Genomic DNA, 13357 nt, shown 5'->3' on the forward strand with positions numbered 1-13357 from the left:
TGAGAATAATTGAATATGTGGTACAATATGGAGGCCAAAGTATATTCACAGTCCTTTAACATTCCTTGTGGATGGGCACCTGTTCTTTGCTCAAAATGAATTGCTTCGCCTGCCAATGTTAGAAGAGCCAAAGCACGGAGACGTGGCTATGGTGTGGAAATCCAGCATTTGGACAGATCCAAATACGGACCGGAAAAATAAGTGTAGGCGCCCGGGTGGTTCAGTTGGTTAGGCGTGGGATGTTGGCTCAGGTCATAATCTCACAGTTCTTGAGTTCGAGCCCCGCATCTGGCTCCCTCCTGACAGCTCAGAGCCGGGAGCCTGCTTTGGATTCTGTGTTTCCCTCTCTCTCTGCCCCTCCCCTGCTTGCACTCTGTCTCTCTCTCTCAGAAATAAATAAACATTAAAAAAAAAAAAAAAAGAAAGAACGGAAAAGAAGATACACCTGCCAGAGCTCTTTGCATTTGGGTTCATAGATCTCACAGGCCTGGTTTTCTTATTTGTGACTTATTTTTCCTATGGAATTTGTTAAATCAGTTCCTCCTATGCCATAAATTACTCCCCCAAAACAAGGCAGTTTGCTTTGGAAGTCAAATGAACATTCTGAGGTCCCTTGGTATCTTGTGATACAATCTATTTGTAACTGTATTTCGGAATGCGGAAATATTTAAGGAAACCAGTAAACTAGAGACGATATGCATTATTTGCCTCAGGGAAATACGTTTTTACTTCTTTGTAGCTTTGAAGTCACCAGAAAGGGAACTGAGCAGAAAGAGGAGAGGAGAGACATAGTGTTGAAAAAGGATGTTTCTGGGAGAAGTTGGAGGTGGTGGGGAAGAAGGGGGGCACCTTGAAAACCAGAACTGGTTTTAGACCACAACTCGTATGACCTGCAGAGATAGGAGGTGTTTTGCAGAGGGTGGATTAATGGCAGCCTGTTGTCTTGTGATGACCAGATCAGACTCTGAGGCAGTTGATCAAACAACTTGGAAATGGGCCACTGGCTCAAAGATTGCACAAGGAATAAAGGCAACAGTGAGTAGAGAGAATTCCAGAAGGCTTTGTTACTCTCTTGAAGCACTCATCTTGGGTCTCTGTGCAACCTTGAATGGAATACCACTGAATTCCACCTGAGGGAAACAAAAGAGGTAGGGTTGGGGTGCCCGGCTGGCCCAGTCAGTACAACATGCAAATCTATCTTGGGGTTGTAAATCTATCATGGGGTTCAAGCCCCATGTGGGGGGGGGGGGGTAGGGGTAAGGAAATTCCTTGTGAAGTGCAACCTACCTGACTTAGATGCTTCAAACTAACAGGTTAAAAAAAAAAAAAAGTAACAGGGTTCCTGGGTGGCTCAGTCGGTTAAGCATCTGACTTCGGATCAGGTCATGATCTCAGGGTTTGTGGGTCTGAGCCCTGCTTTGGGCTCTCTGCTGTCAGCACAGGGTGCACTTCAGATCCTCTGTTCCCCTCTCTCTGTGCCTCTCCCGTGGGCTCTCTTTCTCTCTCAAAAACAAACAAACAAACAAACAAACAAACAAAGAAACAAAGACAAAGCAAAACTTCTAGGTTTATGAAGATACATTTTGTCTTTAAGAACTCCCACCTAAATGTATTCTAGTTAGCTACATTGCAATACAGTAGCTTTCAAATTTGAAAGCAAAATAGCTTTCAATTTCAGATGATAAAACCCATGCAATTGCCACTGACTTGTAAAACTTTCTGAAGTGTTAGCTTCCATTATCATTCCCCAGCTTAACCCAGGTCATGAGTTATTCAAAGGGCTTAATCCACAGAAGGATCATTTGGATGTGTAAGTGCTTCTCAGAAAGGGAAGTGTGTCCTTGACTTCGTTTAATTTTCACCCTGATTTTGGAAGTAATGCATGTTCACTGCACAAAATGTGAAAAATAAACACAAGTGCAAAATAAGGGATAGTGTTGTCCTGTAATCCTGCCCAGCCTCCCCCCCACCCCCACCATCTTCCACGTGTATGAAGGGAGAACACGAAGGAGCAGTTCCCCAAAGGCAGCCAAACGTGTGATGGTTGGAAACTTCTCAAAACAGTAGTCACTCAACCAGGGGCAATTTTGCCTCCCACCCCCTGGACAGTAGATAATGCCCAGAAACATTTTTGTTGTTACAACTTGGAAGATCATAGTTGCGTGGAGTGACATGCTAAACCTCCTACGGTCCATAATATAGCCCTGCATAACAATGAACTATCCTGCCAAAGTGTTAATAGTGTCAAGGGTGAGAAACCCTGTTAATAAAGCTCTCAAAGTGTTCCAGTTCTATTTGTTTCACGACAAAATTTGCAAGTTAGGAAACTGCTGTGCCCACGACACTGGAGTCAGACTAGGTCCTTGACCGGTCAAGAGCCATTGTCAATATTTTGACACATCAGCCTCCAGACTCATGTGCAGAGACCTTTGGCACTTGTTCTGAAGTTCAGCTGCCTTGATGAGTGAGTGTGTGTCCACGTTTTGAAAGACAAGAGCAATCACCGGGAGCCAGCATCTCATGGCTCCAGGGGTCCCTGGTACCTCTCCCCTTCTAGAAGGAAGGGGTTCTGACCGGCAGAGGCATGAGCCAGAGGGAACACGGGGCTTAGAGAGTGGACTGAATAAGCACAAATAACCCTCTTAATACCAAAACCCATCACGTGGGACCCCCAAGTTCTCTTCCTCTCTCCCAACTAACTTTGATCTCTAACTTTTTCTTTTCTCCTTCCAACTCCATAGAGGAATTTAGAGTTTTGCCTTGTGGAGATGTTTATTCACGGTTGGTATTCCATGCCTACTGTTCTGCAACTGCCTTTCTTTTGCTCAAGAATGTCTTAGAGATTGTTCCCATGTTAACAAAGGGATCTAGTTCATGTAAGTGTTGCATAGCATTCCATAGCCTGAATATACATCTCAGTTTGTTTATTTGTTTGTTTATTGAGAGAGACAGTACCCAATCTGGGGAGAGGAGCAGAGGGAAAGGGAGAGCGAATCCTAAGCAGGTTCCACACCCAAGGCAGAGCTCGACACAGGGCTTGATTCCACAACGCTGAAATCATGGCCTGAGCTGAAATCAAGAGTCTGATGTTCAACCAACTGAACCACCCAGGCATCCTTGCATCATAGTTTGAAGTACACTTCGTCCGTAGATAAACATTTAGGTCATTTCCATTACTTTACAATTAAATATAATATTGAGGGATAACCTTGATAATCATTCTTTTTTGTGTTACATGTGAATATTTTGCTGCAGTAGATATCAAGAAATACAATTGCTTTGTAGAAGGCTGTGTTCATTTAAAATTTCAATGGAAATTCCCAAATTGTCTAAAAAATTGCTAACCTAATCTAAATTATCACTGGAATCTTTTTTTCTGTTATTTATATTCCAACTATTTTCATCCAGTTTATTCTTTATCTTTAAAATTTGGGGGTTGTCGTTCATTTTATAGGTCTTAAAATATTGAAGTATTCAAATTTATCTTTCATTTCCTTTACAACGTAGGTCTTTTGGATGTTCAAGAGGCCTCCTCTCTTTCAGTCTTCTTCGGTATTTTCTTCTAATGTTGTCATCGTTTGGACGTTTGCACTTACCCTTTAACCTCTGCAGACAAGGCTGGCTTCCTAGGCATGTCACCTGTGCACTTGTACAGGCTCTGTGCTTAGGAGGGCCCTGCAAACTATTACTAATTTTTTGTGAGGATGTGAGTGGTGTGAATGAGGCAGTATAGACATTCACTTGAATTTGAATCTTGCCTCCAATACTCATCAGCTGTGTGACACCATGCACATGTCTTAATCTTCCAATGCCTCAGATTTCTCATCTTTAAAATGGGGGTAGTGACAAGATCAAACCCATGTCATTGTTTTGTTGGTATAATGTCATCCAGGTTAAGGCCCTTAGGACAGCATCTGGCACACAGTAAATGTTTACTGATGTTTGCTTTTATATAAGGATTTTTTCCTGTCGTCATTTTCATATATATATATTTTTTAAGTGTCAAGACTTACCTTTCACGTGAATCTCTTTTACGCAGTACTGACCAGGTTTTGTTTTGCAGGTTCCAAGATCCAAAAGACATCCATGGAAGGGGATTGAGAGGTTGCATAATCTACAAATCACACCTCCAGCACCTCCAGGTACAGAAGATAAATAACTAACTAGATAAATAAATAAATAAAGGCAAAACAGAAGTGATGACCAGAAAGGAAAAAAAAAAAAAGAAGAAGAGACAAAGGGGGAGGGAAAAAAAAAATGTGATTTTCAACTGGAAAAGGTAAGCAACAATTAAAAAAAGAATTCTAAAAACTCCTATAAATTAAAATTATTTTTATTTCGAGAGTGGGAGAAATTTCAAAGCATATGCTACATTCATGCAATTGGAAGCACCCCGAACAGATACTAATTAGAAATGAGGCCAGGTGGTCTAAACAATTTAGTTGGGAAAAATTTACTCGACTCCTCGGCACCTAATTAAATCAAACCAGTTATTTAGCCAGAAATTTGAATTTCAGCCATATAGTCACTATTAGGCGGCCCCCACTTCAATGTCTATGTATTGTAGGTTCTCTGTGACTGTGTATTGCTTGATTAATGTTTACATACAGGTTATCTCCAGCATTCAAATCCAGCGGCTTAAAATGTTATTTATTTTGATTACACAGAAATGGCCCAGAGATTCTCAAACTTAGCATAAGCAAGATTGGAAGCTAGCTATTATCTAGAGGACTGGCTTCCAAATTTGACTGTGCATCTCATTTACGTAAACAGTTAAAATACAATAAACACAAATTCCCAGAGCCCCTATAGACCTGTATTAGAATATATAGGAAGTGAGGCTCAGAAATCTGTATTGTAGATATGCAGAAACAGTGGAGGGCATGTGATTGGGACATAGATGTCCAGACCAGTGTTTCAGGACCACTAGTTCCATTGAATTCAGGCAGCGCCTTTATAATAATTTCTACAGGGAGCCTTGGCTAGTGATGGAGAGCTCATCACCATTAAAAACACCTCAGCCTGTTAAAGATTCTTCTAAAATTGAGTCCAAATCTGCCTCAGTGTGCATAGTTTTCATCTTTTAACATAGGAAGATCATTGCCATGTCACTCTTATTCACTGATGACCCGAAGGAAGAGTTTATTAGACAGTTTGCACTTTGTATTTTTTCCATCTCCCTCTGCCATTTTCAGGGTTAGAAAAGATCACTTTTAAGAGAAAATAGTCAGCTGATGAGGCTAATTAACCTCTGTTGACTATTCTCATCTCAAGACACTTTGGAAATTTCACAGTTGGTTCTCTCTCTGAGTGAGGCAGACTTTCAATCCATAATCAACAATCCATCAACAAATATTTTCTTAAGAACTAAGCTTATGCCAAGGACCCTGCTAGGCAATTTACATGCATTAGCTCCATCATTGTTCACAGTAGGTCTTCGAAGCCAGTACTAAACTGCTCAAGTCTCACATGAAAGAAGACTAAATCTCAAGATTTTAAGTAGCTCGTACAAGTGGCAGAGACAGGAGTTTAAAAAAGGCTGTTGAGGGTGCCTGGGGGGCTCAGTCAGTTACGCGTCTGACTTCGGCTCAGGTCATGATCTCACAGTTCGTGGGTTTGATCCCTGCATTGGGCTCTGTGCTGAGGGCTCAGAGCCTGAAGCCTGCTTCAGATTCTGTGTCTCCCTCTCTCTCTGCCCCTTCCCCACTCATGCTCCGTCTCTCAAAAATAAACATTGAAAAAAATGTAAAAAATAAAAAAATAAAAAGGTCTGTTGGAATCTCAAGCCCTTGTTCTAAGCAAGCACCCCATGTCCCTAGAGCTGCCTGCCTTTTTGTATCCCAAACGTCCTGATCTTGCCCTCTTCTTTCTGGATGTTTTGATTCTTAGTAGATTCTGAGTCAGTTGCCTGCCCAGAATACTAGGGCTGCTTGGATCTTTAAGTCATGCCTGAGATAACTTTCCTCCTGCACTTGTGACCTCTGAGTCTCACCCCTTGCTCTTCGAGATCACTGCCTGGCTCAGAACTGTGGTGCCAGGGGCTCCTCCGTGGTGGACAGCTCTTTCTCTGCCTTGCCAGAGACCCATGGACTGTTTTCCTGGGGGAGTTCTGCTCTGGCTTCTTTCCCTCCCTTTCACATAGTCCCTCCTCCTCCTAATCCCCCCACCCAGCATCCATATCTTCTTCCTAAAACCTTGGCTCTGACGTTATTTACAGCTGAAGATGAAACCTTAGCTTTTAGGCTTTTTTGTTGACTGTATCTGTTCATTTGCTTGAGTAATTATAAATATGTTCTCAGATCCCATGTCCTTTATTCCAGTGTCTTTTTTATCTGAAAATTTATTGTTGGTTTTATTAACATTAGCACATAAATATATGTCTTTGACAACTAAATTTACAGCTTTGGGTTAAATGTAAAATGAATAGTTTCCTTAATGATTAATTCTGAAGTATGCTATACTATTTTATGACTTTATTTATTAACAGGAAACATCCAATAGATTACATTATTTATATAAATTATATAAATACAATCACATAATATATGACATATATAAATAGTATATAAATATATATTATATAAATAAATAAAATAAATTTATTTAAATTTATTTAAAATATATAAATATATATTGTATATAAATTTTTATAATGTAAATTTATATCTAAATTATATATAAATTTAAGTTATATATATAAAATATAAATGTATATATTTATACTTTATATAATATATAAAGTTCTAGAGTATATATGCTTTATATATATTTATATATTATGTATACTTTATATGTTATATATACTTTATATATTTTTATATATTATACATATACTTTAGATATATTTATATATTATACATATACTTTATATATTTATATAAATAAATAAATTATATAACTTAAAAATATAAGCGTATATTACATAAATATATATTATATATTAAATTACATACATAAATATATATATTCATATTTATACTTTATATAGTATGTAAAGTTCTAGAGTATATATACTTTATATATGTTTATATGTATTATACATACTTTATATTATATATATTTTATACTTTATATATATTTATATATTATACATATACTTTATATATATTTATATAAATAAATAAATTACAAAATTAAAAAATGTAAGTATATTATATAAATATAAATATATGTTAAATTACATACATATATAAATGTAAATATATATTTATATTTATATAATACATAAAGTTCTAGAGTGTATATACTTTATATATTTGTATGTATTATATATACTTTATATTTATATAAAGTATATTATTTAAAAATATGAATATAGATTATATAAATATAAATATATTATATTATTATACATAAATAATCTAGAATACAAATTATATAAATATAATTACATAATATGTAATATATTATATGTAATTATTTTTATAATTATATTATTGCTTATATTATTATAGCATCCATATGATTATTTAAAGGTATATTCTAAATAATATCTAGTTATTTAAATATATATTATAATCATGATGATAGTGATATTTTTTATTTTAATTTTTTTAGTGTTTATTTTTATTTTTGAGAGTTAGGGAGAGAGAAAGAGAATGCGAGCTGGGGAGGGGCAGAGAGAGAGGCAGACACAGAATCAGAAGCAGGCTCCAAGCTGTCAGCCAGAGCCCGATGCTGGGCTTGAACTCATGAACGGTGAGATCACGACCTGGGCTGAAGTCGGACCTTTAACCTACTGAGCCACCCGAGTGCCCCAGCAATGATCCTTTTAAATAACCACTCCTTACCTCCTGGCACCCATTACTTCAAGGTTTCTATTCATGCAGAATTTTCTTCTTTTATCCTCACAACTTCCCTGTGTATCTGGCAAAATTAACATGGTCCCCTCCGTAAATCATTTTTCATGGTATGCAAGACACTGGGTATGTTCTCATGTGGTCTTTCACCTATTCATATGCTCCTGTCCACATTTTTTACAAGAGACTAGTATAAGGACGTAAAATGCAAGAGAGATATTAGCTGACCAAGCACTTTAGGCATTTCAGTTGGTGACCCCAGTATTTGCTCCTCATGGTCTCCAAGTCTCAATCTTAGAATTTTATCTCTGGGATGTGTTCTAGAGTCTCCCTACTGACATGTGGTCTCCAGACCAACAGCACCAGCATCACTTAGAGGCTTGTTGGAAGTGCAAACTCAGGCCCCACCCCAACCTGCATTTTGGCGAGATTCCCAGGTGACTCATTCATCCATTAAATCTTGTTGACTTTAAAAGAACCCTGGGTGCAGCATAGAGCAATTGTCTTCGTTATCATCTTACCGCTTTACTAGAGGGAGAATCCCCATGATGGTGCTTGAACATACCTGTTGGGAGGTATTACCTTCATACATATCTAAATAATTTGAGGAGACCTAGGAATTCTGTAAAAGGAATTGGAAGTGCCCTATTATCTCCTTTATTGGTTCTTTTATAAATGAAGGAAGATGGTGAAGAGCACATTTAACAGGCAAAGTGCTAGAAGGCCCGTGTCTATGCTTATTCAATTTAATTAATTTTCTTTGCCTTTTTTTTTTTTTAATTTTTTTTTTCAACGTTTTTTATTTATTTTTGGGACAGAGAGAGACAGAGCATGAACGGGGGAGGGGCAGAGAGAGAGGGAGACACAGAATCAGAAACAGGCTCCAGGCTCCGAGCCATCAGCCCAGAGCCTGACGCGGGGCTCGAACTCACAGACCGCGAGATCGTGACCTGGCTGAAGTCGGACGCTTAACCGACTGCGCCACCCAGGCGCCCCATCTTTGCCTTTTTTATAACAGCTTCCAGCCTCCTTTGGTTAGCTCCAGCCTAGTGATAACTATAGCAACATGGGGCCGGCATCTAGCAGTGCAGTTTTCTCATCTATAAAATGGGAAATAACAGGACTTAACTCATAGGTTGTCGTGAGGGTTCAATGAATTAATACAAATGAGATGTTTAAACCAGTTCCTGGCATATCATAAATGCTCAATAAGTGTTAGCTCTAGCTGTTTAAAAGTGCTTCCTCAGGCCTTGCTATAAGCACCTTAATTACCTTATTTAAGGTCATCTTCCACTGATATTGTAATTCTGCAGTCTCTTAGATAATTTCCCCTCTTTTTGATTTATGCTTTCTTAATGACTTACCATCCAAGAGGCAGAGTAAGGTAAAAACATCACTGAAGACAATCCTCATTCTTTGATTTCTAGCCAAAAAAAGAAAATGGAAGGAAAGATACATCCCACATTAAATCTTTCCTGGGGAGGAAGTAATAAAGTTACACATTTATGTTAGCTATTATAAAAAGGGAAATAACTAGCTGAGTTTTATTTTCTTCATTAAGACATGAAAGAGGGAAACTAAGGTAACTGTCTTTATCAAAAACTCACCATAAAACTTCTAGTTCCAGAATATTTTAAGTTTAGCTGTCTTTTTTATTACCAAATACCATTCCCTCCCTTACTTTCTTTCCTGAAATATAATTGCTTACAACAAAAACAAAAAAATGAAATGAGATTGATAATGTATAGAGAATAATACCCTGTTAAAAATCCTTCTAACTATTAGCCTAAAGGAAAATATTTATGTATGCGTTCTCATAAACTAATGCTTTCACTGCACATGATCATATTTATAAGGTAAAACATTACATGATAGTTAACAGTAGTTAATACTTCTTAAAATTATGGGAAAGAAATAGATTGGCTAAAAAATAGCATTTTTTGACCTTTTCATTTATGACCTACCTGCCTTCTTGAAGGTTTTTGGGGAATTTTCCTAGGTTTGAATTTTTTTAGAGGTTAATGACGAGTAAAATTTCTGACGTAATGAAGTCCGTTGTAACTGAAACCAACAAGGCAAGTTCCTGATCTACTACATTCCAAACAGTTTAAACAGTAAAAATCATCCAAGTCCAAGGAAATAGACAGGAACTTTTTCACTTGAGCACGCCTATGTCTACAGAACTTAAGTTCCTTACTCATAAAATCAATACAAGACTAAGTCAACACTTAAACTGATTAACTTTAAATTTGGCTAAAGATTTTTATGTTTACTATGCTATATATTAGTTCAGATGTACAGAGCCTTCTGGGCATATATTTCTTCATTATATAAATTAGTTGGTTTTGATTAAAAAAAAATACCATATAATCTTTATAGCAGAACTTAGTTGGTGTATTCAGAAAGCCATTTGATTTTAAAAAATAATGTTTATTTCTAAATGAATATTTAGTTCCAAATTAATGCATTCTTTTTGAAACAAAATACCAAGAATAGTAACATCCCACTTGACCACGTTCCCACCAAACCCCGTGGCTTCCCCAAATGTAACCACATTATCAATATGTTGGATATCTTTTTTTTAAAGCTTTTTATTTAAACTCACGTTCATTAACACACAGTGTTATATTCGTTTCTGACGTACAATACAGTGCTTCAACACTCCCACACGTCACCTGGTGCTCATCGCAAGTGCACTCCTTAATCCCTATCATGTATTTCACCTATCCCTCTCCCTTCTGGTAACCATCAGTTTGTACTCTATATTTAAGAGTCTATTTTCTTGGGGCACTTGGGTGGCTCAGTCGGTTGAGCATCCGACTTGGGCTCGGGTCATGATCTCCTGGTTTGTGAGTTCAAACCCCCATTGGGCTCACTGCTGTCAGTGCAGAGCCCGCTTCGGGTACTCTGTCTCTCTTTCTCTCAAAAATTAAATAAACATAAAAAAATAAATAAAAATTCTTGAACCTTGTCTTTAAAAAAGAAGAGTCTATTTTCTTGGTCTGCCTCTCCTTTTTCCCCGTTTGTTCATTTGTTTTGTTTCTTAAATTCTACATATGAGTGAAATCCTGTGGTATTTTATTTTTTTAAATAATCTCTATACCCAACATGGGGCTCAAAATTGCAATCTGGAGATCAAGAGTCCTACACTCTACCGAATGAGCCAGCCAGATGCGATATATATTTTTAAAGGTTCTATGGGGTGCATGGGTTATTTCAGCATCTGACTCTTGGTTTTGGCTGAGGTCAAGATCTCAGGGTTGTGGTATTGAGCCCCATGTTGGGCTCTATGCTGAGTGTGGAGCCTGCTTAAGATCCTCTCTTTCCCTCTGCCTCTCCTCCACTTGCACTCTCTCTCCCTCTAAAAAACAAAACAAAACAAAGCAAAACCAAAACCAAAACCGAAACAAAAAAGGTTCTGTAATGTTTAACCATATGGATTTACTATAATTTATTTAATAATTTTCACAGATTGGGTATTTCTCATATTTTTGTTCATGTTTGAATATCTCTCTAGGATAAATTTATAGAAATGGAATTACTAGGACCAAGACATAAACCTTATTTAAAGCTTTTGACACACATTAGCAAATTTTTTTATTTTATTTATTTTATTTTTTATTTTTACTTTTTTTAAATTTTTAAATTTTTTAATTTATTTTTGAGACAGAGAGAGACAGAGCATGAATGGGGGAGGGTCAGAGAGAGAGAGAGACACAGAATCGGAAGCAGGCTCCAGGCTCTGAGCCATCAGCCCAGAGCCCGACGCGGGGCTTGACCTCACGGACCGCGAGATCGTGACCTGAGCTGAAGTCGGACACTCAACCGACTGAGCCACCCAGGCGCCCCAGCAAATTTTTTTTTTAAAACATACCAATTTAGACCAATGTGTGACATATTCATTTTCAAATCCCCAGTGCTTAGCTAGCACTTTGCCTACACTATAATAAACTCTCAGTGGATGCTGCTTATTTTTTTCTTTTCCTCCTGGACATTTTCCTTTTGCTTACGTATCTTTATTACGAGCTCGTCTTTGGCTCTGATGGCGCAGTGGCAGGCAATTATTTCCTTGAATCAAGATGATATTATCTGATTAGTCAGTCCTCAAAGCTATGTTTATATAGGTATAACCTCTTAGGTAGTAATCATGAGACTATTTTCCTTGATATACAGTATCTATACCTTCTTTCCTTTAATGAGAATTTGTTTTTCATATTCTTTCTAATTGATATCTGTAGAAAATCGGTTTTGGTGAAAGCAAAGAGTTCAGTATGGATTGTGGGGTCCTGAAAGTGGCCCCTGGGTGTCTTGGAGCTCAGGGATGGAAATTTCTATCTGAGATGCTCAAGGAAAGGTGACTGGATATAAAATAATGATACTCAAGTAAATCACAGTAGATAACTATATGATTGCATTGAGCATATGAAGTTCAAGAAGGGGCAACACAAATGTATAGCGACTGAAGATAAAATAGTGGTTAACTCTGGGAAGGCAGGCTGAACTGAGAAGGAGCACGAGAACACTTCTTTGGGTGAAATGAAAATGTTCTATATTCAATCGGAATGGTGGACATATGTTTACACAAATGTAAAATGTTATTGAGCCGTACATCTTGCATTTGTGCATTTTAATGAAAAATACCTTCAGGGGTTTATGTGTTTTCACTTCCCTTCTTATAGGGGCAAGTCAGTGGGAAAGTTTGCAAGTACCCCCATGTGAATTAGGAATTTACTAAATTGTAAATTAGCGGACTGATGTTATTTATTCAAAAGGTATTTATTCATGTCTACTATATTCCAGATGTGTTGGTTTCCGTTAATAAGATCATTCTGGTAGAAGAGTGAAAGTTAGGTTGGCAAAAGTGATACTGGAAGCAGGGAGAAAGTTAGGAAGATGTTACACTAGTTCGGTTAAGAGACGATAAAACCTGGAACTAGAGCAGAAGCAGAAGGGATGGGAAAGAGGAAATGAACGAGAGACATGCTAAGGGCTGTGTGTACAGTCTCTTAACCTACTGGTCTGTGTGTGAGGGAACAGCTTAGTTCTAACCTTTCTACTTTAGCACATCACTCAACACCGTGTTAAACAATGATCTCTTTATATTCTTCCTCACCACGTTGCGAGCCCTTGAGCAAAGAAATGCTGTCTTGGTATCTCCAGCTTGTGGCAGGATGCCTGGCACATAGCAGGTGCTTGGTAAATGTGTGCCAATTAATGGAATATCTTTTTATTTTTCAGTTTTTTTATTATTGAAGTGTAGTGAACATGCAATGTTATATTAGTTTCAGGCATATAACATAGTGATTTGGCAGTTCTATATATTACTCAGTCCTCACCACAATAAGTGTAGTTGCCATTCGTCACATACACAGTTATTATAGTATTAGTGACACTGTACTTTACATCTCTGTGATTCATTTATTTTCTAAGTGGAAGTTTGTACCTCTTAATCTCCTTCACCTACCCATTCCCCCACCTACCTCCTCTCTGGCAACGACTAGTTTGTCCTGTATATTTAAGTGTCTGTTTAGTTTTCTTTTGTTTGTTTGTTCAGTTGT

General features: G+C 37.4%; 2 protein-coding genes across 3 annotated transcripts in view; one reads left to right on the top strand and one right to left on the bottom strand.

Annotated features, from left to right (window-relative positions):
- Nucleotides 1-4164, top strand: part of CUNH9orf85 (chromosome unknown C9orf85 homolog) — a 125369-nt gene extending 121205 nt beyond the window's left edge. Inside the window, exon 4 of the transcript XR_008424147.1 lies at nucleotides 4064-4164. The gene's annotated coding sequence lies outside the window, so the exon portion shown is untranslated. The remainder of the gene's footprint in view (nucleotides 1-4063) is intronic.
- CUNH9orf57 (chromosome unknown C9orf57 homolog) lies at nucleotides 697-9891 on the bottom strand. 2 transcript variants are annotated; one of them, XM_053907812.1, is made up of 4 exons: nucleotides 9764-9891; nucleotides 9164-9222; nucleotides 4014-4136; nucleotides 697-1130 (listed from the first exon to the last, which is right to left on the bottom strand). In XM_053907812.1, exons 2-4 carry the CDS (start codon nucleotides 9210-9212, stop codon nucleotides 1006-1008), a joined length of 297 nt encoding a protein of 98 aa, XP_053763787.1. In that variant the 5' UTR covers nucleotides 9213-9222; nucleotides 9764-9891; the 3' UTR covers nucleotides 697-1005. The 2 variants fall into 2 exon arrangements, with proteins under 2 accessions (XP_053763787.1, XP_053763786.1); XM_053907811.1 differs by having other exon boundaries at nucleotides 4014-4163.
- Nucleotides 9892-13357: the final 3466 nt, after the last annotated feature.

This window comes from Panthera pardus, unplaced genomic scaffold (genome assembly GCF_024362965.1).
Source record: "Panthera pardus isolate Hobbes unplaced genomic scaffold, ASM2436296v1 HiC_scaffold_20, whole genome shotgun sequence".
NCBI classification, from domain to species: Eukaryota; Metazoa; Chordata; class Mammalia; order Carnivora; family Felidae; genus Panthera; species Panthera pardus.

Coding starts and splice junctions, on each gene's coding strand:
- CUNH9orf57 (XM_053907811.1), bottom strand. CDS start 9,212: ATGAGGATTGTCTTCAGTGATGTTTTTACCTTACTCTGCCTCTTGGAT. Junction 4,164..9,163: donor CTTACTCTGCCTCTTGGATG/GTAAGTCATTAA, acceptor TTATTTATCTAG/TTAGTTATTTATCTTCTGTA. Junction 1,131..4,013: donor AAAAGAGATTCACGTGAAAG/GTAAGTCTTGAC, acceptor TGTTTCCCTCAG/GTGGAATTCAGTGGTATTCC.